The sequence below is a fragment of the Biomphalaria glabrata genome, chromosome 6 (assembly GCF_947242115.1).
Source record: "Biomphalaria glabrata chromosome 6, xgBioGlab47.1, whole genome shotgun sequence".
Lineage (NCBI taxonomy): Eukaryota > Metazoa > Mollusca > Gastropoda > Planorbidae > Biomphalaria > Biomphalaria glabrata.
In genome coordinates this window covers 32584615-32609000 of record NC_074716.1, presented here as the reverse complement: position 1 = coordinate 32609000, position 24386 = coordinate 32584615, and the positions used below count along the sequence as shown (strand labels likewise).

General features: G+C 34.7%; 1 protein-coding gene across 1 annotated transcript; it reads right to left on the bottom strand.

The window, feature by feature from the left end:
* Positions 1–136: 136 nt before the first annotated feature.
* Positions 137–21845, bottom strand: LOC106071647 (CDK5RAP1-like protein). The gene is made up of 14 exons (XM_056032113.1): positions 21686–21845; positions 19808–20158; positions 19002–19105; positions 18750–18882; positions 14698–14829; positions 14513–14594; positions 13889–14009; positions 9438–9531; positions 8712–8842; positions 8403–8556; positions 7991–8121; positions 3091–3240; positions 1482–1595; positions 137–369 (listed from the first exon to the last, which is right to left on the bottom strand). The coding sequence occupies exons 2-14, from the start codon at positions 20139–20141 to the stop codon at positions 241–243; spliced, it is 1809 nt and encodes a 602-aa protein (XP_055888088.1). The 5' UTR covers positions 20142–20158; positions 21686–21845; the 3' UTR covers positions 137–240.
* Positions 21846–24386: the final 2541 nt, after the last annotated feature.

The window sequence follows — 24386 nt, the reverse complement described above, 5'->3', positions numbered from 1 at the left end:
CATTATGCATCATTTTTCTATAAATTTCTGTACAAATGATGAACATATCATCCTAGCTGTGCACAATATCACAAGTAGAGATGAGAAAACATTTCTTGAAGAGAGAAAGAAAAAGAAAGTAAATACCACAACAAAATTCTTTTTCTATTTCTTCTATATTTCTTTTTAGTCTCAGAACAAAAATAGCATGAAAACTTATATAAATAATATACACTTTTATAGCTGATAATTAATTTATTTTTAACAACTATTTTTCTCTCTTTCTGCAGTCTCTCTATTCAAAGAAGTGTTTTGCTGTTTGCTGAAGTCTGTTAGAGTTGTTTTATACAGAACTTGACCTTTTAAACTAAATGAAGTCCCAGAAGATATCTGGCAATACAAACAAATCAATGTAATTAAATGTACTCATTAACAGATGCAAATAAACCTACACAAGATCAAACACAACACATTTAAATAAATAGAGGCTTCATCACAGAAGGCATAAACATTAAAACTGTAAACACTATGTATAAAAAAAATATCAATAAAAAAGCATACATTTGATGATATAATCACATCATAAGGTAGACATTATAGTTTTAAGAAATGGACATCTCAACAGTCTTACCAATCACACCAGTGGCAGGCAGAGGGATGAGTGTTTCCTTATATTTAAACTGTACATTGGGTAGAAAAATATATTGTCCCATTCATTTCAATAAAACAATTGACACTCAGAATGTTTGTTTTTTTGTACTTTAAATGGCTGCCTGGTCACGTGGTATGCCCTTCCGTCATTGCCTGATTTCAAAATCTGCCTGCCAACATACGCAGAGAAGTTTAAGATTTTGGGGTAGGACAAAATAACCTTTACTTTAAAAAAAAAAACACAAAAAACTTACAAAACAATATAAAGTGCACCAAAATCAAGAAAGGTATAATCAAATTTAGTCAGATCTATGATTCCTGAACACATTTGTGACACCCTCCATTCAGTAGTATACAATGGTAACTGTTATACTGAGCTAATATGCAGTCGTGTGGGAGTTACCCTTCATGGGTATGCTAAAAGAACACCAAAGCCATTGCACCAAACACATGAAGAGAGACATCCACAAACACATGGAAAGGATATTACAATAAGATTTCCATACTCACGAGTCCCATGTGAAAACAAATGTTTACAGGGCAATTAATAAATAGCATTGTATTTACCTACACCAGAGCTCCCTATCCAATGGCCTTTGATTTTATTAGAACAAGCAATACATATTTGATGCCCCCCTTGAGAATGGATGCCTAGACTATTGCCTTGCCTGCCTCCTTCCCTCTGCATGCTAATGATTCATTACAAATTGTGATGTGATTGATAAATGTAGAACTGTGGAAGATGATATATCCCAGTGACCATTGATACATGTAGAATTGTGGAAGATGATATCCCAGTGACCATTGATACACCAGTGACCATTGATACACTAGTTGAGTTTTCTACTTACTTCTACAACAACATAGTCTCCAGGCTGAAATAAAGATTCTGGTGTTTTAGGAAAGACAACTTTTGTGTTCACTTCATTCCTGCCAACTAAATCTTCTGAAGATCTTTTACTTTCCTAGATAAAATAATTGTGTTATTTGAAAGTAAAGTGCCATTTTAAAAAAGAACAATAATAATAATAATCATCATCAAATTCCACTGATTGAGAGCTAGAGAGGCTCAAATCATTTCTTGGGACAGAAACCTTTACTGATGTGCATGCATATTTGTCACCATAAAGGTCAAAAATATTTGGCTTCCCAGACCTTGTTGAGACAGAGATCAGCAAGTCTGGGCAGTCAAAAAGAATGACAGAGTTTCCTCTTTCTCCCCACAGCAGGGGCACCCAGAATTGAAATTCGGACACAACCATCTGAAATATAAACCAACAAGACAGTGACTCAACCACCAGCATGGGGAGGCATGGCCAGGTCAACTCATGACCTTGTTCCTGTACTCAAACCATAAAAAATGATTTATCAACTAAATGTATGCCTAAAAGGCTAAAAAAGGAAATAAATTATGACTGTCTAAAAACAGTTTCGATCAGTTATAGCAGTGCTTCCCGAACTTTTTCTTTAACGGAACACTTCCCACATTCTGAGAATTGAGCGGAACACTATTTGTTTAAATAAAAGATAAGAAGAAAGTAAATAAAACTTATTCTAAATTTAGCATTACTATTTATTTTCACATATAAGACTGATAAAAGACAATTTAGGGTTTAATCACTTTGATGGTGATCATGACATTGAGTCTTAGAAAAACACAGCTGCTTGGTATCAGGCAAGATATTGATAAGCTGAGTTCCAATATCTAGTGTAGCATCAAACCTGATATTTGGTCTCTTGTTTCAACAGAATACAAAAATGCTGCTTTGCACAAATAGATTTTAGGAAATGGAAGTAAAAGAATGATATTCTATTCTAAAATATTGTGGTAGGCAACTCTTAGACAAACTAGACTAGAAATCATTTAACGGTTGATCTATGTAGACCTATCTTTGTTTCAAATTAGAGTAAAATCGAGAACAGTTCAAAGTTCATAGTGTGTTGTTATAGAATTATTTCCATTGCCGAGATGAGCTAATAAAATCGATTTTTTGGTCTGCATTTACTGTGAAATTAATTCTTCTAAAGGCTTACTAGTGAATTACCCCAATAGTTCATGGAAACCTAGTCAGGCCTCGTCAAACCCTAGTGTTCCATGGAACACAGTTTGGGAAACACCGAGATATAGTGTTAGCAATATTGTATTTGGTGACTTTCACAATCTATGTCCATGCACTGATAAACATTTTATAAAATAATGTAAACTGACAAATTCCAAGCTAATTAAAAAAGAAATTTAATTTGTTCATTACAAATTAATACAGTAATTATCAAATTAAATACAATATTAAATATATATCAGTAATGGGAGTTTAAATGCACTCCTGCTTCAATAAAACAAGGATGGACTCAAAAATATGTAAAAGTAAAAAAAATATTTATTAAAAAAAATGCTTCTTATAAAAACCTATTAATAATTATAAAAAAAAAGAACAGATCTGACAGAGGAATGGAACTCACCCCTTCAATAAGTACCAGTTGTTTTTGTCCAACCTGAGATTCATGAAGTTCCCTAGCATGTAGCAAATGTCTGTCATACAGCTCAATATGTCTTCTAGATTTAACATCTGATGGAACATTGTCTTCCAAACGGTGATATGCCCTTGTTTTCTGTAATACAATAGAGTGTGATTAATACATGTTCAAAGTATCTAGTGTCAGTTTAATGTGTAAAAAAAACCTGTTCACAAAGTTTGCCAAAGACAGGCAGGTGCCATTTATGTAGAATGTACTGAATACAAAATGAACATAGGATAATGAGCTCAAGACTATCATTTTCTGTGTTTTAAATGTTTTAAATTGTGATGTTTATATAAACATAAATAAATGTAATATATATAAAAAATAATCTTAACTAATTTTAATCTAGTTTAGAGCTAAAGCTAGTTGACTTGACAGTCTGTAAGTTTTCTTTTTTATGATAGTATTGACATGGATAATAAGCTCAAGATTTCCATATATATATATATATAACTTTTTGTGAAAATTTAAATAAATATACTAAAAAATACTTTTATTTCAATTTGAAACATTAAATACTACATAGATCTAGTTTAAATACATTGAGACTAGACCAGAGTCAGTAAGTTTTCACTTTTAATTTCCATAATCCAAAATTTAATTAATTTTTGGTTTTATAAACATTAATTTGTGTTATATCACAAGCAAAAGGAAAAATATTACTTAAAAAAAAAAGCAAAGCTTATCTAAGGGAAAGAACCACTAATTTCTACCATTTATCTTAAAATGTCAGGGTTTAGCTCCATAAAGACCTCTCTGCCTGTCCCAAGTCAGGATAAAGGAGGAGGACTGGGCATAGGTCTAGCAACCCCAGCCTGGAAAGTAAATAGCTACAGATAGCCAACAAAAGATAGCTGAAAACTTTGTCCTGAGAACAGAAGAAGGCTAGTCTACCCAAAGAATCATGAAGCAAAGTGGTAAAACCAAAAGGAAGTCGCTAAGCTGAGGATCCTTCTAGTGACCAGGAAACCAATGCATATAGAAACATAAAATTTGAGGACCATGTAAGCCAAGAGAAAGAAAGGGCGTAACTAGAGATAGACATATTCAAGTTTGGTTACACCTGGAACAAGATGGAAAGGATGGCCCAGGACAGGGGACTATGGAGATCTATTTTGGTGGCCAATTCTCTAATAGGGATGACAGGCTGTAAGTAAGTAAGATCCCTTTCTGCTGTAAAATACAAAATTAATTAATTAGTAATAATTTGGTTAATTGTTGAATTGATTAGTGTATTGCAGTGGTCTTCAACGGTGGGGGATATCGCCCCCTAGGGGGCGTTTTCGAGATTTTGGGGGGCGATGAGAGCCAAAGGGGCGGTAGGGGGGCGCTGGGCATAAAGGCGGAAAGAAGAATCTAAAGGTGCTCTGAAACAAAACAAATTTTAAAAACTAAATATAGACAAATTAAAGTTAACTTGCTTCTAATACAAGAACAGAAACAGTGTTAGAAATTGAGTTCGGGAATCCCATTTTCTTTTAAAATTCTTACTCTTTTACCGTTACCAAAGAGTATTTATTGTCCTTGGAACTCGCGCGTATAATTTAAGATTTGATAAACAAACTAGGTGATACGGCTTTTAGATCATAGTTTATTTTATCTACATATGTTAATATATTGATCTGTAAATGTTAATTGCAAAAAACATTAAAGGTAACATTTAATAGAATAATTTAACTTTTTTTAAAAAACAAAAAACATTGATAAAATGTTACGAAAACTCACTGGTATGTCATGTAATATTTCCTTGAGATTTAGGGAATTGCCACTAGAAAAATAGTAAGTTCTACTTTGATGGCATTTTCAGATGAGGTTATGAAACCAAGTCGGCTTCACGAACATATAGCGATATCCAAAAATAATTTAAGAATATTCATGAACAATTATAAAAATCTACAATTAAAACAATTATAAAAACAAAAAACGGCAAAGCAGGATATGTTTTAATGGCTTCTTAGAAAAATGCATAGCTTTTAAAAACTCTTATGATATTGTTGAAAAATTGATTAAAACTAAATTTATTTTAAAACATGTGTAACACAAAAAGACTTTTTTTCTGTTAGAGATGAAATATTATTTCAAAATTCTCTCGTTATGTAGCTTATGGGGACATATAGGAAACCATCAGTGGTAGGAAGCTACAATGACTTCATAGGTAATATAGAATAAAGAACAAATCTATTCACTATTCACATTGTGAGTTATGATACACAAGAAAAGTTTAGCCCGCAATTTCATTTCTATTTGAATCTAATTATAAAACTTTAAATAAAATACAAACCCAAGCCGAAAATAAGCGCATCTTTCAATAGTTTTATGAAACAAATGATGAAAAAGGTGTTAGACTCTTGTTGTAAACTGAAGTTCGCTGGATTTCGAAAAGGGTTTGTTAATTTTATGGCTCGTTTTTTAAGCTCTTAAATAATTTTATTTTTTTTGAGAAACGGGAAGATTCAACAATTGGCGATGACTTAAAGCAGGCTAAAAAAACATTGGTTTTACATGGTAGGCATCTAACACAAATGAATGAAACGAACCTCCGACTGCTAGGAAAGAGATTGACTTTTATTGATAATATCATTTTCTCTTTTATCGAAATTTTAAATCTATTTTAAAAGAGTTTTACAATCTCACATAACTTGTTTGTTGACAAATGAATTACTGCCCAAGGACACCGATATATATGCAATTCACATAACAATGCTCTATGAAGAAATTAAGATTCACTTCTAAAATTAAAAAAATATATGTATAAATGACAATTATTAAACATCTGTTACTGGCGTTCAAATTGAGTTGCATGAAAAAAATAGATTTACAAAACTATGTTTTCAGTAAAAAGAATGTAAACATAGGAGGCACACAGTGGCGTAGCTAGGGTGGGGGGGTGGGGGGGGGGGTGGGGGGGGAGAGGTGGAAATTTGAAAATCACCCGGGCCCCTATTTAAAAGGGGGGGGGGGCAAATTAGTGCTTTTTTAATTAATTAAATTAAATATTACGCAAAATGCAGCGGCCCCCAAAGATGTCAAGCACTTTGGACCCCAAACGATGGAAATTCCTAGCTACGCCCCTGGAGGCACAACAGAGATGTGGCTGCATTGCAATGTTTCAGTAAAATCCCAAAACTGTGGTCAAAATTGGAATTATGTTTTAGCTTTTCAGTAAACATACATGGTTAACCTAGATTTAGTGCGTAACAAAGTTAATGAATAAGCAAAGAAATAGACTGGATGTAGCAAATAGAGGAGACCTTCACCTTGCCTTGGCTAATTTAAAGCTTGAAATTTTTAATATTGTCAGACTGCAGGAGGCACAAGGTTACCATTAGCTTAATATCATTTTGCAGTGAATTCAGCAATAATAATATTTATATTAAAAAATAAAACTAAATTTACAATTAAACCTAAAAACAGTACACCCTAATATTAAAAAATGTAAACGAAGACTATTCTTAGGATTTGAAAGAAAGTCTTTACAATTAATTTTCGAGTGTAATCCCTGTAAATTATTTGACATAATTTTTGCATAATGATAATATTGACTGTGTTTGCCTTTAATTCCGAAGATTACGGCTGAGTCCAGTGTTTCACATAACTACGCAAACCCAACTGCGACCTACATATTTTCCCGAATTTTTTGCAGACAAAGCCGTTGTATGCTGGCTTTGCTTTGAGTATCAAATATTTGTCCCGCAGTTTTTGTAAGAGCTCTCGAACTGTTTCTCTCAGAGGCTATCTGCTGCCAGAGAATGCTGCCAGGTACTTTCCTCTATGCCAGTGAGAGCGAAATGGCACCGGAATAAATCTTTATAGTGCTCACGGGGAGGGGGGCACCTCTGTAACTCAGTCCTCCTCAAAGCTCGTCAGGAGTTCACAACAATCGCCTTTGTCATGCGGTCGTCTCCCAAGCGGGATAAGTGTTATTGACAGCATAAAAATTAATAGATAGATGATATTTTGTTCAAATTTGTCTTCTCACTCTTCTTTATAACTGTTTTTCTTAGAGGGGGGCGCTGGCGGATTTTTTTAAAGAAAAAAATCGAAAAGGGGGCGGTAGGCCAAAAAAGGTAGAAGATCACTGGTGTATTGTCATTGACTATGAATAATTAGGCAATATTTCAACTTGATCAGAGAAAGGGAAGTGGGAGAAAAAGCGTGTCAAAATGTAATAAGGGGAATAAATCCATATTTACATCCACATCTTCTTTAAGTAGCATTTATTCCCTTTATTTCAATATGATACAAAATAATTAATCACCAATAATTAATTAACTAATTTTTTTATTGATTCATGTCTTGTCAGGTACAATGAATAATTATGCAAAGTTTCAACTTGATATGGGAATGGGAAATGGGAGAAAAAACATGTTCAAACTTTTTACCAGATAGACATAGTGAGCTTTTCAAAAAAGAACATGTATTTCCCTATAATTCTATACTATATATAAAATTTTTGATAACAAAAAGTTACTGAAGTTTGATCATAACAGGGTAGTAAGCTACAAATGGGCAAAATGAATAATTTCTTTGGTACCTGGAGAATAATTAGGGAGAGAAAGAGTTAAGAAAGTCAGGTGGCCTAATGGTTAATCTTCTATCTATAATTATCAATATAATTATCATAATCTATAATTTCTATCTAAATCTATAATTTCTCTATATAATGGCTACTTTTCAAATTGACCACATTAATCAACACAAACTTTGCTGCTGCCTATACAATAAGCTAACATGTTCTGCACAAGATGTGAAGCAGACTGCTGACTATAGGGCCGCCACTTGTCTTAAGCAAAAAGAAAATCAAACAATACAAATGACTAAGAATAAACCCAGAACATACCTCTCTCATACTATAAGGGAAACAGAAGGCATAATTATATTTGACTATATCCATCAGAGACAAAGTGTCTTGGTGGGCTTCTTCTGTCTCACCACAAAATCCAGCAATAAAATCACTTGACAAGCCCACATCTGGTAAGAAAATTTAAGATAATTAAAATTAAAAAAAACACAACCATCTAGCTTTAAACACACACATAAAATGTAACCTATGTTTGTCCAATGAAAATTTTTGAAAGCATTAACATTCACAATAATATTTACCATAGTGTAGGTGGAAAAAGTGACTTAACATACTTTTTAAAATTCTGTTCAGAAAAAAAAAATCAAACGAAACCTTTATTTTTTGGGCCATCTTTTTCTGAGGGAAAAAAAATGGTCTTTATCATTTGAATCATAGCAAACAAGCTCACCTGGCAATATTTTTCTAACATTTTCCACCAGTTTCAGGTATGCTTCTCTGGTGTAGCCTCTTCCCATTGCAGAGAGAACTTGTGAGTTACCACTTTGTGCAGGAAGGTGAATTTGTTTACAAATGTTGGGGTAGTTCAAAATGGTTTCTAATACCTAAAGGAATCCATCAGAAACAAAAACTCAGCGGATTATGACACCAGATATTATGTTTCTAGACTTTCAAGAATTATTATTAAATTAGCCAAAAAAATATTTAATGTCAACAAAACATTAAGTATTAGAATGAAGCAAATTTTTAAAATTTCTACCTCATCTGGAAAGTCTTTTGGGTGTGGAGATGTAAATCGTATCCTCATTTCTGGGTTTATTTGTGCAACAGCTTTTAACAATGCAGCAAATCTTTGGCCACCCATTTTGGGTTTATACACAGTAGAAAAACCTGATTGAGATACATTATAAAGTTTTTTTGATAATGTTATAACCCTATTCGCGACGCAAAAGGGTTAACTGTGTTTGATCAGCTGACATATGTGACACAGGCCAGTAATACATTTTAGCGTGCTATATTGAAAGGCAAGGGACAGTACTGGCATGAACTTTGCACATGTTATGGTCATCTAATCATAAGCCTGCGCAGACCAGAGACACAGTGTGTAGGAAAGCGGAAGTTCAAGACTGGAGAGCGTGAAGACCGGGACTGTTAGTCAGCCATGAAGTCGGTCCTGGTGCAGTCCTCCAGTGAAACGTACAAGTCCAGAAAGAGACAGTAGAGTTATGAGTTTAGTACAGTGATATACGGTCTAACGTTGTAGCAGTTGATTGTGTTGCCAATTGTGTCATATTGGCTGTTTTATTTTACCCTTAGTAAAGTACCAGATTATTTGGAGCCTTGTTGTTAAGTTCTTGATGTGTTGATGTGTTGTGTTGTGTTTAGCAGTGTTTACAGAAGGCCTGATTAGGAGAGAGGATCGTAACAATAATGATAAATTACTGACTAACAGTGAAAGGGAAAAAAAGCCAGATAATGAGCTCACCTGTACTTAACTGGGTTACATCTTCTGAATGTCCAGATGTTATGTCCCTGTAGCTGTTCACATTTTGGCCCAGTAGTGTCACATCTTTCACACCCTGTGAGATTTTATCATGAAACAATGTAAAGTAATAGTATTTTTAAACGTTTTTTTTAAGACCTAGAGGTCAGCAGGGCTTGTGAGTTTAAATGCTGAAGCAGATATTGGTTTAGGAGCTAGCTCAGTGATTGGTGGTAATCCACTCAGCAAATAAAAATAAACTCCATAGAATCCTAAATACTGCTGGTAAAGTCATTGGCAAAAAACAAATCCCATTTGGGCAGCTGTTTGAGACAAACATCCATAAAAAAGCTAAAAAGATTCTAGAAATAAAAATCACCCTTTTGGTCAGGATTTTGTGATTTTACCATCACAAGACACTGATAGTAAAGACAAACAGACACAAACACTCTTTTGTTCCCTTAGCAATCAAATCATTAAATAGAAACAATCTGATATAAACTTTTTAAATGTAAATTATGAGTCAGTCTGGTGTGAATTAGAGATGGGAAAAGAACCCAACTTTTAAAGTTCAGGTTCGGTCAGATTTAAGTTTGAGTTCGGTTCAGTTCGATGGCGAGTATAGTTCGGGTTCGGTTAGGTCTAAAGTACGGGTTTGGCTCGGTTCAATGTTATAAAATTATGTAATAGTAAAATTAAGTTTTAAGGTTTAAGTGAACAATTTATTAGTTAAAACAATTTCTTTTGAATTTTTACATAAAACAAATACTTTGCAATATATAATAGGCCTATGGGCAATACTTTTTCCAAAATAATGTTGCCTACATACATTTTAAGTGTTGTAAAAATTTCTTAATGGAGATAGAATTGAAGATGCTGCAGGTTTTCGCTCAAGTCGGCAAGTGGTTTAATTCCGGGCGTGACTCGGCGCTAAGCGTATTCTAACTTTTTTCTCTTGGTAAGAAGAGAGAATTTCTTAAAAAGGCTAATATCGCTGTGCTTTCTTTCAGAATGCACTATTCATCATAATAAAAAAAAAAGTCGAGGGCCATATTTAATCTAATAATAAAGAGGCAGACCTGGCCAATAGAATTATGTAAGGGACATTCTAGGTAGGCCTACATATTGCGCACATACTTCTATAATGTGCATGATCTTTTTTAAATAAATATTCTTCGTGTAAAAACATCTCTATCGAGGATTTTTTTTTCACACATAAGTCGTCACTATATAATAAATTGCAATATACGGAAGAAATTCAACTATTCTGAGACAAAAAATGCAGAAGAATCACACTAGCAGAGATATTTTAAAATATTTTCTTCAAAATGTTTTGTCCCATATTGTGCATACGTGCCTCGCAAAAAGCAGTCTACAGTTGACAAGGTCTTATTAGAAGATAAAATGACATCTCCTACTTAATATATTTTAATTTTTAAACATGTAATTATACTAATATTCAGATAAGTTACACTGAAAATAAAACATTTTTTTCGACGCCCCCTCTCCTTGTTAGTTGGCCGTTGGTTTGTCGCTTACAAACAGCTAGTACAATTGAACCAATAAAGGCGTTTTATATTTTTACCGGTAAGGATAGTATAGAAGGACTTCTTATGGTCTGACAGTTACGCTGGGCAGGTCACGTATCTCGTATGGGAGACGAACGTATGCCAAAGGCAGTCTTATTTGGTGAGCTAAAAGGTGGTCGACATAATAGAGGCGCCCCACGGAAACGCTTCAAAGACCAGCTCAGGCTTCAACTTTCCTTAGCTGACATAGAAGATAGCACCTGGTTGCATACGGTCTCAGAACGAGTCAGTTGGAGTTTACTCCCGAAGGCCGCTGGATACACATTTGAGACCTAAAAAAATCAATGCCGAGGACAGACGCAGACACGAAAAGAAAAACTAAATCGACCACCTGCGGACAGTGGTTATGCTTGCCCTAAATGTGGCCAAATATGTAGGTCACAGCTGGGACTGCGCAGCCATAGGAAAAACTGCATTCCTCACTAATCTTCGGACTCGAAGACAAGCTTTATTATTATATTTTTAGCGGCCCCCGAAAGGGGAAAAGACGCTATTAGTTTTGTGCGAAATGCCTGTCCGTCCGTCCCGTTTAGATCTCGTAAACTAGGAAAGATATTGAAAATCCAACATCACAATATTTTAGACCATTCAAAGTTCTGATGCAACAGCTACTTTTTTTTTTCCTGAAAGCGAAAAATCTAATTTTTTAAATCAGTTATGCAAGCAGTTTTTTAAAGAGAAAAAGCTAATTAGTATGCATTTTAAGTTAAACCTAATTTAGAACGAATAGTAATCTTATAAACTTCATTTTCTTGAACATTTTTTTTTATGTATTTCTTTTGAGAATTTGAATTAAAGATTAAGCGTTTTCAAAATAATTACATTATGTAAAGACCAGGAGAGGCTCAGTAAAGCGCTTAGCTTCCGAACCGAGGGTCCCGGGTTCGAATACTGGTGAAGACTGGGATTTTCAACTTCGGAATCCTTGGGCGCCTCTGAGTCTACCCAGCTTTAATGGGTACCTGACATTAGTTGGGGAAAAGTAAATGCGGTTGGTCATTGTGCTGGCTACATGACACCCTCGTTAACCGTAGGCCACAAAAACAGATGAACCCTACATCATCTGCCCTATAGACCACAGGGTCTGAAAGGGGAACTAGTTAGGCCAGGTTCACATCTAACTTTACATTCACTTTCACCTATCCTTTGATCTGCTGGACCGTTGGGGCACTACACAAGATCTGTTAACCTTCTTCCTCCATTCTTATCTCTCATTTGTCTTTGATATAATTTTATTTGGATGTTCTTTCTGAAAATATTGAAGCCTGCCTGGGTGGACCAATTCGGGGGCCGATTTTAAGTTTGTGTTTCCACACAAACTGTCTTTGTAACCTTGTTAATTAATAAAGTTTAAAATACATTTCTTATGTGAACAACTCAATATAGCCTAACTGTTATTACGATATTCACATATTGAACTTGAGATAGAGATGTAATATTATGAAATATACTAATATTTAAACAAAATCTAGGTCACCACAAAACAACGTCTTTACTCTTTCATGTCTCAAGATTGTCTGCCGTTTCACATTTGCATTACGCTAATTTCATCATCTTCAATGCATAAACACCAATCAATCTCTTAACATCTTCTTACCGCCACCAGGAAACACACACTCTTTTTGACAGGAAGTTGTGTCTCCCCATCCCCCAATTCAAGGTATTCGCCATCCCCACCCACGGGGGAAGACCCAAAATTTGAGAAACGCTGCATTAAAAATACTGATGATCAATAATACAAAACAGAATAATAGTAAAAATATTCAGGGGCTTAGGTAGGAAATTTTTCATCATTTGGGGGCCCGAGAGGGCCTTGACCTCTTTGGGGGCCCCTGCATTTTGGGTAATATTGAATATTTATTGTAAAATCCACTCATTTTGGGCCCCCCTCAAGTGGGGACCCAGGGGGATTTCCCATTTCTCCCCCTCCTCCCCACCCTTGCTACGCCACTGATAATATTCCAATATGGAATACTTCACAATTTTGTAAAAAATAAATAACTAAATAGAAGATAATTAAAATTTATTTTAAACTAGAACACAAATGAACTTATTGTAGATTTATATCTACACTCTCTAATCCGCCACAAATATTCTACTCTCAACTAACAGCCATCTCAAATAAAAGTGACAATATTTTAATGTTGACTTTCTACTTACTAGGAACTAGAGTCTATATCTAGATCTAATTAGAGCCGACCTATTCGACTCAAAACCAATATTGCAAACAGCCCGCGAAAATCCAAGGCCAGGGGAGAGTCGGCACTTACGGAAAAACCCATGGGAATCCAAGCTCGCCGTTTTTTTTTCTTTTTAATGTTTTCAAAATACCCCCCCTCCCACGTTTTCAAAGTATAATGGAATCATTAGAATTTAAATAAAATAAGTAATTTTTTTTATTATTAATCCAAAAATATATAAAAAAGGATGTACAAATTTGCAAAATTAGTTCGGTTAAGAAAAGGAGGGTTCGTTCGGTTCGTACCGAGCAGTTTCAAAGTTCGGTTCGGTCATAAGTGAGGTTCGAGTTCAGTTCGTTTCCCATCTCTAGTGTGAATGTACATTTTGTTTTTTTCTAGTTACAATGTTTTGTTTGTTGTAATGCACAAATTGTAAGACAAATTTCTTTACAGACAATAAAGATTATTATTATTATTATTAAATGTAGTCTAAACTTCAGAGCTAAATAAAATCAGCTTTCCAAATATTAAGGCTAAAAATCCCAGCATCCAACAGGATTCAAACTTAATACCCAGTATGGCTTTCAAAACACTCAGCCATGTAACAATCAGTGAAAAGTTAACTCCCATGTAATGGTTTAATCAAAACATGAAGCATTATTTAGTTTGTTGCAATGAGATATACCTGATCTGCAAGAGTGTGGATCTCTTCCAAGATAGAAGTAATGGGACGACTTCTCTCACGACCTCGAGTGAAGGGAACTATACAGTAGGTGCACATATTGTCACAACCTCTCATGATAGAACTAAATAGAATACAGATATAATATATATTAAATTGATTTATCTGAATTATATACATATATGCCATACTGTAATTCTAAATATTAGATGAAGACTCTCTGGAAAAAGAGGATTAGTTACTGTGATGATTTATAGTATATTTGACTTGACCACACACATTCAAACATAAGAAAATGCAATCCAAAAGAATTGTTTAGAATTAAAATTGATATTACTCAAAAACTAAAAAATGGTGGCCGTAATAAGCATTCATGTTGTGTGTTTTCAAAGACTTTGATATTATCCTCCAAAAACAAAATTATTTTAAGAATGTCCCCTCAAAGTTTAGGAATATTTTAAAATTTCTTTTATTTGTGACGATAAAAATTGTTTTTCTGGATTATGTTTAAATTCATACACATTCACTTATACGGTTATGTCAATAATATCTAAACAATTCAGGCAACAGTTATTTCTAGAATGAGCAATGTAACTTGAAAAAATTATAAGATTCAAATGAACTCACACAAAGGCTGATACACTTCCTGGGTTTAACCGAACAGGAATAACATCGGCATATGTTTCTTCCATTGACAGCTGAACATTTACTGAATTAAAAAAAAAAAAAAAAAGACAAAAAAAAAATTTTTAATGTGTAATTAAAATTATATACTTCCAGATACTAAAAAAATGCAAAGAAAATAAAAATACCACTGGCTTCATCTGTAGCAGAAGTATTTGACAGCAAACGAGGTAGATCTCGATAAGCATCTGGTCCACATATAATATCGACCATTTTCTCCTTTTCCAGTATTTTAGTTTTTAATCTCTCTGCCATGCATCCTAGTTTGACAACATAGAAAATAGTATTGCTAAAGAAATTATAAAATATGCAGTGCAATTGAGAGAAAAAATTATTTCCGTAGAAAATGTACTGTGACTGAAATAAAAACCTAGTGGTAACTTTGTAAGGTATTAACAGCCATGTATCAACAAGTAGTATATTCACTTATATCATGACACTAATACAAAATTCATGTTTTCATTTTAAGTTCTGGTAATGCTTCGCTTGAGACCTCTCACTTTTTGAAATTTAATTAATTATAAAAATAATTTAACAAATATAGATAAAATTACAGCCTATTTCAGTCGTGAATCGATTATGGAACATCTAATGGAAATGAGATGAATGCCTGGGCATTAGTTGTGGTCGGAATGATGTCATCATCACATCAGTTCCCCCCTCTCCATGCAGCTGATGCATGCAGCATGTCTGAGCTAGATGTGGGGAAGGTTTCACAATACAGAATAGACTTTTATGTCATTTTGTACTGTTGCTGTATTCTACTTATATTTAATTAACAATCCAAAGAGCTAAACATTATTTCCAATCTTTTTTAATAGATCAATTTTAATTATGTACTCAAGTTTAAGTACCAATACTTTTGAAACAAAATGATAAATATTTCCCACTTTCTATCTGGCAGTGAAATTTAATTGTTGCGTTTTTCTTGATAGCGTATATTCTCGGTTGCAATGATAGATTTTAGCAGATTCTCTGTCTTTATTTAGCACAATATATTTATAATAAATAAAGAACTTATTGACATAAGAAATATCCAAAAGTAAAATGCAAAGATTTTTAAAGAATAAAACAAAATCACATGTTTTATCATAATACTTAAATCACATAAAATAGATTTGCTAAGCAAATTTAAGTTGTTTACTTAAATGTACCAATTGAATCAAAGCTAATCCAGCATCACATATCCCACAGAATGTACAACTGGATAAAGGAATACCTAAATAATAGAAAAGCCTTAGTTTGCATGCAAGGACAAAGAAGCCACACAGTGGGTATAAAAAATGGTGTCCCCCAAGGAGGAGTCCTATCCCCAACACTTTTCCTAATATTCATAAACGATCTAAATCAAAACCTACCCAAAAAAGTTAAGAGCAGCATGTATGCAGATGACCTTGCCTTAATTAGCACAGAAGAATATGTAGGAACATCGAAATTTCGTTACAAGATGCTCTTGATAAACTCAATAATTGGTCCAAAGACTGGGGCATGTCCATTAACACAAAAAAGACAACATATACCATATTCTCACTGTCAACAAAACAACAAACAATAAAATTAACATTAGATAAGGAAGCTTTAGAAAAAAATGACAGCCCTACTTATCTTGGAGTCACCTATGACCCGAGACTAACCTGGAAAAACCAAATAGATAAAACACAGAGTAAAGGCATCCAGAGACTATCCCTCTTGAAAAAATTAGCTGGCACAGATTGGGGAGCTAATCACAACATCCTGAAAAAGACCTATACCAGTTATGTAAGACCTGTACTAGAATATGGTGCCACAGCATGGGGCTCAGCAGCCCAAACCAACCTAAGAAAAATAGACAAGGTTCAAAATATTGGTCTAAGGATAATAACAGGAGCAATCAAAACAACACCCATAAGAGCTATGGAGGAAACCGCTGCCCTGATCTCTCTGGATGAAAGAAGAGAAATAAAAATCCTTTCCCAATTCACTAAATTGGAAACCTTGGAGAGGCATCCACTCAGAACAAAAATCCACAAAACTGGCACAAAAAAACGTCTCAAAAGGACCAATTTCATACAGGAATCTCTAAACCTAAAAAAGAAACACCAACTTGAAAAAATTACTCTGGAATCCTCGATACACTATAATGAATCTCCACCCTGGGACGAAAGCCCTCTTCCTACTATAAGGGACCATATTGAAAACATAAAAAGAAAATCTGATTACAGACCAACAGATCTCAAGGAAATAGTGAACTGTTTTCTACATACCAATTACCCTAGCAATCAGTGGATCAGAGTTTACACGGATGGCTCATCCCATAAAGCCACCACAAATGGAGGAGCTGGAATACTTATCGAATGGCCAGATGGAGGAAAACTAGAAAAATCCTTTGCAACTGGAGAGCTCTCTGACAGTCACAGAGCAGAAAGGGAAGCACTAGCACTAGCTGCTACCATGCTAGCAAATCATCCAAGTTCCCCTCACAGTCAGATTGTCTTTCTAACAGATGCAAAAACAACCCTCCAAAGCCTGCAAAACTCTGATTCCCCTTATATTAAAAACCTCAGAACAGCACTCACAAAGCTCAACCACAACAGCAAAAAAACTGTTATTCAATGGATACCAGCTCACATACAACTAGCAGGAAATGAGAAGGCTGACACACTCGCCAAGAGTGGGAGAACAAACTCACAAGTAAACTCTGCACTCTATCCAGAAGAAATGAAGAAATTAATTGTAGATAAAATAAATGAGAAATGGACGAGCTCCCATCCAAATCACAAGAAAGATGATGCTTACTATAAGCTATCCCGACAAGACCAACGTCTAATCTTTCGACTCAGGACCGGACACAACAGAATGCGACAACACATGTTCCGGAAGCTCAAAATTGGAACCAGTGAAATCTGCCCATGTGGAGTATCACCAGAAAATGCCGACCACGTCCTCCAAAACTGCTCTCTCTACCAAGAGGCCCGTATAAGACATTGGCCCCAAATCACCCCAATAGAAAGAAAACTATATGGAGAGCTCCCTGATTTGGAAACCACTGCGCAGTTCATCTCATGTATTGGTCTAGTCATATGAACACTCCAACATAACAATGAGAACGATGAAGAAGAAAAAAAAAAATCAATGACAAATGAGCCTTGACAGATGGCTAGTGTCTCTTATACATAGTATTATAGTATTTCAGAAGATGGCCTGTCCTAGACATTTTGAGATACAGATATAATGTAACTGTGAGAATGTACTAGTTGCAGAAATCAAGATTAAAGAAAGTCACTTCATAGAATCAGCTCCTAAATGTGCCATGAATGCTTTCTAAACTGTCACCAAATGCAAATAAAAAACAAGCAATTAAAAAAGGTTACTTTATTAAATACAAAGCTTATCTAAGGGAAAAAACTGCTAATTACTGTCATTTATCTGAAAATGGCAGGGTTTCCCATCCTTTCTGCTATATAAAAAAAAATTAATCAGTACCAATTGATTAACTAATTAGTTAATTTTTGGATCGATTCCTGTATTATCATCGACTATGAACAATTATGTAAAATTACCATAGATCCAAGAATGGGAACAAGGAGATAAAAATTTGTCAAATTTGTCAATATGGGGATTAAATCCATACATACATTTACAAATATCAAACAAAATAATTAATCACAAATAATTAATTAACTTATTGGTTATTTTTTTTTATTGATTCATTTATTGTCAGGTACAATGAATAATTGTGCAAAGCATCCACTTGATCCGAGATTGGGAAATGAGAGAAAAAACATGTTCAAACTTATTACCAGACAGATAGACAGACATAATGAGTTAATATAAGCTTGTAATAAATAAATATATAGAAAATCACAAAAGACAGAATGTGGTATTTTGAATTGTAAAGGAATCAGCTGCAATACCTAGCAAAAGCTTTTATCTAGCCAGATTTTTGTACAAATGAAATTTGATTGGGAGAAGTTAAGGCATTGAAATTGTCTGGCCACATTTAAACAAGTATAATTACATCATCTGCCCATGGATCCTTAGAGTCAACCTGATTGGGAGAGGTTAAGGCATTGATATAGTCTGGTCACATTTAATCCAGTACAATTTAGATCATCTGCCCATGGTTCCACAGAGTCAACCAAAACAGAAACTTATGATATGAGTTGATTTTTTTTTTATTATTCACAACATGTATTTGTACCTAGAATTCCCAATTTCAGAGGATTCCTTTTACCCCTTTTTCTTTTGAGGCCTTTCAGAGTATGAAGTTTTGACCAAATTTTCTCTTCTGCACCTTCTCTTATTGAACAGGTGACAAGTAAAACCACATCAGCCTAGAGTGAATACAAAATCAGCCAAAAGATATCAACATATTTATTAAAAAACAAACTTAAGTAATTTATTGCAGCAGATTAACAAACAAATTATGGCACAACATTGAAGTTGAACAAACCTCTGCTATACTTAAGGCTTTGTGAAAACCATTTTTGAGTAATATTGACCAAATGATCTCTGTATCATTGACATTCATCTGGCAGCCATATGTTTCAATAAAAACTGAAATGTGAATAAGAAACAAACTCTATTTCATCATTCATTTAAACAAAATTACTAACATTTCTGCCTAATATAGTTGTTAATAGAAGACTTAACTAATGTTGATGAATGGTGTATAATGTAAGCTAAAAATGGGACTCCCACAGAGCCTTTATGAAGTAGAATGATGGCTGACTGTTGAATTGTTTTCTTACATAATGCGGACAATGGCAAAAACTATTTTTAAATTTTATTTATAGAGAAAAATTTCCTGTTATGTGTGATAGGCCTTGATCTTGTAATTGTTGATGGCTGTCTGACTTCAATAGATTACTCTGGAGATGTCTGTGTTTCTTGTACAGGTGTATTAGATGCATATATATTACTAAGAAACAAGGCATACACATGTATGAAGTTATACCCTTGATGTCCTAACACAAACTTACTAATAATAACATTTAAACAAACTAGAATCCACTAAACCTTGAAATCACTAAATGTCGCATTGATAGTCCGTCAGGTAAGGTGTGTCTCTATACTATAGACTAAGTGTCTAACATATGGTTACTGGTTAGTTATGAAATACTGGTATTAGAAAAAGAGAAATTTAAGGTAATTCTGAGTAAAACTTGATAGTGACTGATATAAGTCACAAAGTATTGAATATTATAATTACCACTTCTGTTAAGTCAAAAAGGTCAGATTCACATTCAATTCGCTTACCCTGTCTATTATTTCCATGAAATAGATGGGGTTCCAGGTAAGAAACATCTTCAGTACTGTCATAATTATGTGACTTCAGTCCACTAGCTGGCTTTGAAATGAAATCTGATAATGAAGGTCCCTCCTGAATATTTCTAAATAAGTTTGATGATTTTTCATTAGTCTTTGAAATTTTATCCTCAAAAACATTTTGGCATGGTGAAGTATTGCACAGTCGACAATTGACCTTGACTACATTATAAAACTTGAATGAAGAAGAGCATTCTGTCAAATATTTCTGATTCATAATTCTTTTAAAGTTAAGAAAACGTTTGCACACTGACGAAGAAGTCATTTTTTTTAATTTAGAGTCTGAAAAAAAAAAAGAGTTTAAAACATTAAATCATGTTAAAAGCTAGTTTAGACACTCATAAGAAATTAAACCTGAAGTAAACAAAAACAAAACATATTTCTAATGGGTGATGAAATTCATCTTCAATGATTCTTGTATTATTTAAAATAAAGAAAAAATTTTCACCAAAATTAAGAAGAAGATGTGCCAATGGAAATAAGGTTTTAACCCATTTATGCAGAGTCTTCCTTTACTGGAACACCAACCTTATGGTAGTTGTTTATATCATATATTGATCATGGCCAGTGCAGAAATGTGATTTTTTACATATTTCAAATGAAACATATAATTTTAGTTTTGATCAATCAGTCTAAAGTTCCTTATTTTGGTCATCATGGGTTTTGCTAACTTTTTTATGCAGACCATTCATTTCGGCTTCGAGCTTTTGGTTGGGTGCCACTCGAATGGGCTACAATTGCTGGTTTCAAATGTCCAGTGATTATGTCTAGGCACCTGTTACCCTGCATTTCAGTGAGGCACTTATGCAGGCACACCATGGACAATACTATATCTATTTTGTATTTGATACATTTTTCGCTAGCATCGCAATTTTAGATATATCCACTGATCAAGAAAATAGAAAAAGGCACATTCAACAAATTAAAAAAAAACTGAAACAAACATGATCTAAATCTATCATTTCATTAGGGGGGGGGGGGGTGAGAGAGAGAGAGAGAGAGGAGTGTACAGAGCTGATGAAAACATAATCAGAGTCTACAGCCATTTTATGGGACAAAATTTTAAGAACAGATGAAAACATAATCAGACTTTACAGACTATTAGATCCATTTCATTGGAGGTGTAATTTTATTAAAATTAAAGATTTAAACATTATTTACATAATATACTTATAACAAGATAATAGATCTAGAATTCTAGAAAACTAGATTGTTAGTAATGGTACTATAAGTAACTATATTATTTTATAATAACAGATCTATATAGTTTTATAGACATTGAATATCATAGATGATAGAGTTAATCTATAAATATAGACATAAATGTATCATGGCCTATGCCTATAAAAAGTATGTACCCTATATATGTATACTCTATTAACTCTATACCTATGGATCCTATATATAATACATTACTTAGTATACAACACTATACTTATTAACTTATAGATCTAGTTATACTAATAATACTAGCTAGATTCTATAATATATAATATCATATGTAATATGTATACTGTATAGTCACAGACTATATATATTAGTATTAGGTAAGTATTGTAATTGAAATTGTATAATAAGTCTAATAAGAAGAAAATAAGTCTAATAAGAAGAAAAGGTCTATTCTCTACTCTAACTAACTTATTCTTAAGTTTTAGTCTAGGCCCGTTAACTGTCTTAAACAAGTTAAAGTTAAAGTAGATCTACATCTTAGACTTAGTCATCTAGAAGTTAAGTCACAAATATTGAAATAAGTCTTAAAGTTAAAGATTAGAATAACTAATAAGACGTCTAAGACTAAGAATAGATTACCTCGAGGTCTATATCATCTAGACCTATTATTCTATTAATAATCTCTAACTTAGGGACAGTCTATTGTCTAACTAATCTACCTAGCCAAGGCCAAAGGCATTAGCTAGATTAGAGGCCAGAGGGTCTAGATGTGAATCTAGAAACGGAAGTGTCTTATCTTGTTTCGTTTTCTACCACAAACATTCTTCATTTTCTTTTCATAAGAGTTGAACAGATGCGCAGCGAGGTATGCCTACAGGCAAGGGGGTGCATCATGACCGGGGCGCCAAATAAGAGCGCCAAAAGATATTCAAGAAAACAAGATTTTCTTTTTAAAAAATGTGTTCTGGAAAAAATATTTTAAATATAAATATTCTAAATTAACAATCATTGTCATATAATTACTTCGTTTTTAGATGGCTGCGGTACGTAGGCCTATATGCACGCTGGATTAAAATTGTCGTTCAGACGTCTCGATGGTCCAGGATTCATATCCTTCCCGCTGCCATCCCCCGTCGTCCTGTGGTAGTTTTGAGCTAGGACGTAGATTATCTTCAAACTCTGAAGGAACATCCGAAATATGTAAAACAAACAATGCATGCATATGATGCATATGTAGCAGTTGGAATGACGATTGTGTTGAGAAGTGTTTTTGTCTAATGGCTTGACTAGTCCAAATAGGCTGCATCCTTTGGAAAATGCTCCCTGCCTTTCCTATTTGGCACGCTACATCATGGTAAGCATCTCCATCATTTGTTATGATGCTGCCAAGGTACGTGAACTTGTCCAGCTCTTCAAGCTTTGACTCGCCAAGTCTGACGGGGACACCCTTTGCCTTATATCCCACTCGCATAATTTTAGTCTTATCCAAGTTTATGCGGAGGCCAATTTTGGGTGCCTCTCTGTCTAGGCTCTCCATCATTTCTTGAATGCATTTATTTGTAGCCCCGAGTAGTGCAACATCATCAGCAAAGTCCAAGTCCGTCAATCGGAGTTGTTCATGCCATGGAATACCAAAGGCAGTCTGGTTCATTGCTCTCCTCATTATGTAGTCGATGGCTAGGAGGAAAAGGAAAGGTGATAGGATGCACCCCTGTCTCACACCTGTCTCGATTGTAAAAAAAACTCTGTTGTTCCCTCTTCTGTTTTAATGCAGCAACTAGACTGACTGTAAAGGTGTCGTAGGATCTGGACGAATTTTTCTGGGATACCGTATTCTCTAACTATTTTCCATAGTGATTCTCGGTGGACACTATCAAACGCTTTTTTGAAGTCCACGAAACTGATCGTTAGCCGTTATTGGTACTCAAGACTTTGTTCTATGATATTTCGTAAAACGAAAATCTGCTCTGTACATGATCTGCCTCTTCGGAAACCTGCTTGTTCTTCTCTGAGCCTTTCATCTACAGACTGTTGAAGCCGTCTCAACAAAACAGTGCTGAAAACTTTGCCTGGGACAGAGAGGAGAGTAATGCCCCTCCAGTTGTTGCAGTCTGCCAAGTTGCCCTTTTTTTTTTTGGAAGCTTTACAATCACTCCCTTTTGCCAGTCCTCTGGGACTTTTGAAGTTCGCCAACAGAGATTTAAGAGATCAGTCATTCTGTTAACAATGCACTATCCCCCATATTTTAGCTATTCTGCTGATATCATGTCTAGTCCTGGTGCTTTGTTATTCTTTAGCACTGCAATGGCCATGGTAACCTCCTCAGCAGTTATTGCGTCTGTCTTGACCTGAGATCATTGTCTGGAGAGGGGTCCTTGAATATGTAAGTTAGGTCTGGCGACAGTTGGTTTAGGGTCTCTAAAGTGCTCTACCCATCTTGCATCCTGTTCTTCTTTCGTTAACAAAGTTTTGCCTTGCTTGTCTTTTATTGGTGCCCCATGTCCACTCTTTGCTCCAGTGAGATCTCGGACAATGCGATGGAGGGGTTTTGTGTCATTTCTGCTTGCAGCTGCTTGTGCCTCTTGTCCCTTCTGCTCACTCCAGTCCCATTTATCTCGCCGACAGCTTCTCTTTACTTTCAGATCTGCTTCCCTATAGGCTTCTTCCGCTAGGCTGCGATCCTGTGTTTTATTTTTCTGATCTCGTCTACGTTTGGCCTCTTTCCTCTCATCTATCAATTTCCATGTTCTGTCTTGTATTCACCGTTCCTTGTATGAACCTCGCCTCCTTCCGATAACTTCTTCCGCGCACCCAATAGTGGTATCTTTGAAGTTGGCCCACTCTGCTTCAAGGGTCAATATATCTACAAGAGCCTCAAAGCGGTTCGTTAGTTTCAATTGGAACTGTGCTGCAGTATTGCCGTCTTTAAGTTTCTCTACATTAAATGGGCGGGGTCGTGTGGCTCGTTTTGGTTGGCGTTTCAATCGGAGCTTACATTTGCCACTGACAAGGTAGTGGTCTGAGCCGATATCCGCTCCTCTGCGGGTCCGCACGTCTATCAGAGATGACCTCCATCGTTTGGAGATGCAAATGTAATCTATCTCGTTGAAGGTTTCTCCATTTGGTGATCGCCATGTTTTGTGTGTATTTGTTTGTGCTTAAAATATGTGTATCCAATTGAAAGGCTGTTGGATGCGCAGAGAGAAATCAAGCGCTCGCCATTATCACTGATGTTTTCTGCAGAGCCATATGGTCCCTTTAAATATTCAAAGCCAGTTCGGTTGGGATTGATTTTGGCGTTAAAGTCTCCCATCAGTAGAATTAGGTTGTGAGTAGGTGT

Bases quoted from the DNA above. Each gene is read 5' to 3' on its own strand.
- LOC106071647 (XM_056032113.1), bottom strand. From the start codon at position 20,141: ATGACTTCTTCGTCAGTGTGCAAACGTTTTCTTAACTTTAAAAGAATT. The intron at 18,883-19,001 runs GTTTGTTCAACT...TATTCACTCTAG, and splicing joins AAGCCTTAAGTATAGCAGAG to GCTGATGTGGTTTTACTTGT. The intron at 3,241-7,990 runs GTATGTTCTGGG...ATTGTATTACAG, and splicing joins TCCCTTATAGTATGAGAGAG to AAAACAAGGGCATATCACCG.